This window comes from Kryptolebias marmoratus, linkage group LG19, assembly GCF_001649575.2.
Source record: "Kryptolebias marmoratus isolate JLee-2015 linkage group LG19, ASM164957v2, whole genome shotgun sequence".
NCBI lineage: Eukaryota > Metazoa > Chordata > Actinopteri > Cyprinodontiformes > Rivulidae > Kryptolebias > Kryptolebias marmoratus.
Window position 1 is genome coordinate 3016501 of NC_051448.1, and position 2638 is coordinate 3019138.

General features: G+C 41.1%; 1 protein-coding gene across 2 annotated transcripts in view; it reads right to left on the reverse strand.

The window, feature by feature from the left end:
* Positions 1-1363: 1363 nt before the first annotated feature.
* fam184a (family with sequence similarity 184 member A) overlaps positions 1364-2638 on the reverse strand; it is a 132434-nt gene continuing 131159 nt past the window's right edge. For both annotated transcript variants that reach the window (XM_037981680.1, XM_017431404.3), the window contains one exon: positions 1364-1591. In XM_037981680.1, coding sequence (XP_037837608.1) covers positions 1510-1591 — 82 coding nt within the window. In that variant the 3' untranslated portion in view covers positions 1364-1509. The remainder of the gene's footprint in view (positions 1592-2638) is intronic.

Here is a 2638-nt window from a genome sequence, read left to right on the forward strand (position 1 = left end):
TATATATATATAAAGTTGTAATAAATGCCATTCCTGCTGGAGCAGTTATTTTGTTTAAAGGTTTTATAGAAAAAAATAAATCCAACACAATTTAATTTTGACCCAACAAAACCTGAAATTGGCCAAATTTGTTTCTCCTCTTCACGTAATAGCAATCGATGTATACGCTCTTTATTTCAGAAAGATGTTGTGTCTACGCCACATGTAATATCCTATTGGAACACGATTGTTAATAACCTCAATTGGAAAAAAATTTGGACTTTACCATCAAAACACATAATAACTAATAAAGTAAAAGAAGTGTCTTTCAAAATTATTTACAGAATTTACATTCTGTGAATAAAACTCAGTGGGTTTCCCATTGAGTTTTATTCGTTTTTCTCAAGTTTTTTTTGTGCAAATTTTGTCAAATCTGTGCAGCGCACCGTTCTAAATGTAGCCGCACATTTTGGTGTGTAATTTGCACGTTTTATTTCAAAACTGCACGACGAGACCAAGGACAAAATCTTTCAACAGGGCAGTAAACATCATCGAAGCACCTTTAAAAACCCTCCTGTGATGGGATAAAATCTGGTCACCTTTAGAGGTGTGCTAACACGATAAAAGTCAAACATTTGACATGAATAAACGACAAGCAAACACAATTAAATGTCACAATAATTCTTTATTAAGCATACACGTTATATTATAAATATAAAATGCTATTTTTGTTTTTAAAATCGGTGAGACATCATTATATCTGTGTTGAGACAGACGACCATACAAACAGGTTTTAATTTTCTACCAAAATCTGCTGAAACGAACCGACGCTGATGGTGTCAGAGCCTATCGGAGGAGCCGAACTGGTCTAGGATCAGATCCGTGGACATGAATGAGGAGGTCAACTGGTCTCAGATCAGCCCCACGCACAGAGAGAGCACAGAAACCTACCATTTATTTCTTTATAGACAGTTAGTTCTCACTTTAGTCCAACTATGGCGTTTAGCAGCATGAGGATGCAGCACTCGTGACTTCCTACTTCCAAAGAAAACTGCAACAGAAGTGATGGAGCCAAGAAAGAAAACGAAACATCGAACATACTGATGGTCATCGTCACTGTACTAAGAGAGGAACTCGTCCACAGTGAAACAATCAGATTAATCAAACAATCAAATTAGATCAGTGGTGAACTTTGACCTCAGGTTCGGGTTCAGTTCGGTTTCCTCTCAGTCAACGACAGGAAGTGAATCCTCTTTAAAATCTCTGCCAAAAAAGGTGAAAATGAATGACATCAAGTTCTGTGCGTTTCACCGACGAGTCGATGAGATTTCTGCTCCGAACCACGAATTCCAGCTTCGGTTGACTGAATCCAAAACGAACTGAGCCCCAAACCTTTTCATGACAATAAATAACAAATAGTTTTAACATTATTTTCTGTTTTTTCTTTTTTTTTTTTTTTCCTCTTTTTTTTGTTTTTGTTTAAAGTTTGGTTGACATGCTGAATCCTTGAGTCCGGAAGCTTGTGGCCAATCAGAAGGAGAAGTACTGGGCGAACCACTCCTGGCGCTGGGCGTCCGTGGAGTCGATGGTGGAGTCCTTCGTTTCAGGAGGGCTTCGGGAGGAAGAGGAGGAGGGCAGAACCAAAACAACAAGAAGGTTACGCCACGAGAAGTCAGGAAACAAAGCTTTACCTCCTGCTTTCAGGCGCTGAAGCCTGACCCGCCACGGGAGCTCATTTAAGGCGGTATTTCACTGAGCTGGGAGTCTATCCCCCCCCACCCCACCCCCCCACCCGAGTTTCAAACGGGTTCGAAGATCTGTGTGACGACTTTTCCCGATTTGAAACTGAGACACACATCTAAACGTCTAAAAACCCCATCAGTGATAAATAATCATTATTAAAAACCATCGACCTGCTCGGGACTGCAGATAAGAATGAGTCTGTATGACTAAATCTGACACATCTGGACTCATGGTTAATTCATCTGCATTGTTCATCTTTTTAAATAAATGAAATAAATAAAGGAGCAGACAGCTGCTGAGCCAGGACCACAAAATAATTTGTGATTTTTATACAACCTGGCTGTTTAAAATGACTCGCTAGTTGCAGTGAAACTGGAGGTCAGATTCACATAAAGTCCTATAATCTTGGATCTCTGAGTTATTGTGTGCGTCTCAAATCTTTCTAATTCCGTTTCTGTACATCTGGAGCACTAAAGCTGCATTTTAGTCTTGATTTTTTTCATACTGTAAGGAAACGTATGTGTTTGTTGCTTGTTTGCACAGAATAAAATGTGCATCAAAGTGTCTGTAATTGTTCAGCCGTGGTGCCGAGTTTCCCTTCAGCTGCTTCTCTTCAGCTTCCTTTAAGCTTCCCTTTAGCTTCCCTTCAGCTACTTCCCTTCAGCTGCTTCCCTTCAGCTGCTTCCCTTCAGCTTCCCTTCAGCTTCCCTTCAGCTACTTCCCTTCAGCTGCTTCCCTTCAGCTGCTTCCCTTCAGCTGCTTCCCTTCTGCTTCCCTTCAGCTTCCCTTCAGCTGCTTCCCTTCAGCTGCTTCTCTTCAGCTTCCCTTCAGCTTCCTTTCAGCTTCCCTTCAGCTTCCCTTCAGCTGCTTCCCTTCAGCTGCTTCCCTTCTGCTTCCCTTCAGCTGCTTCTCTTCA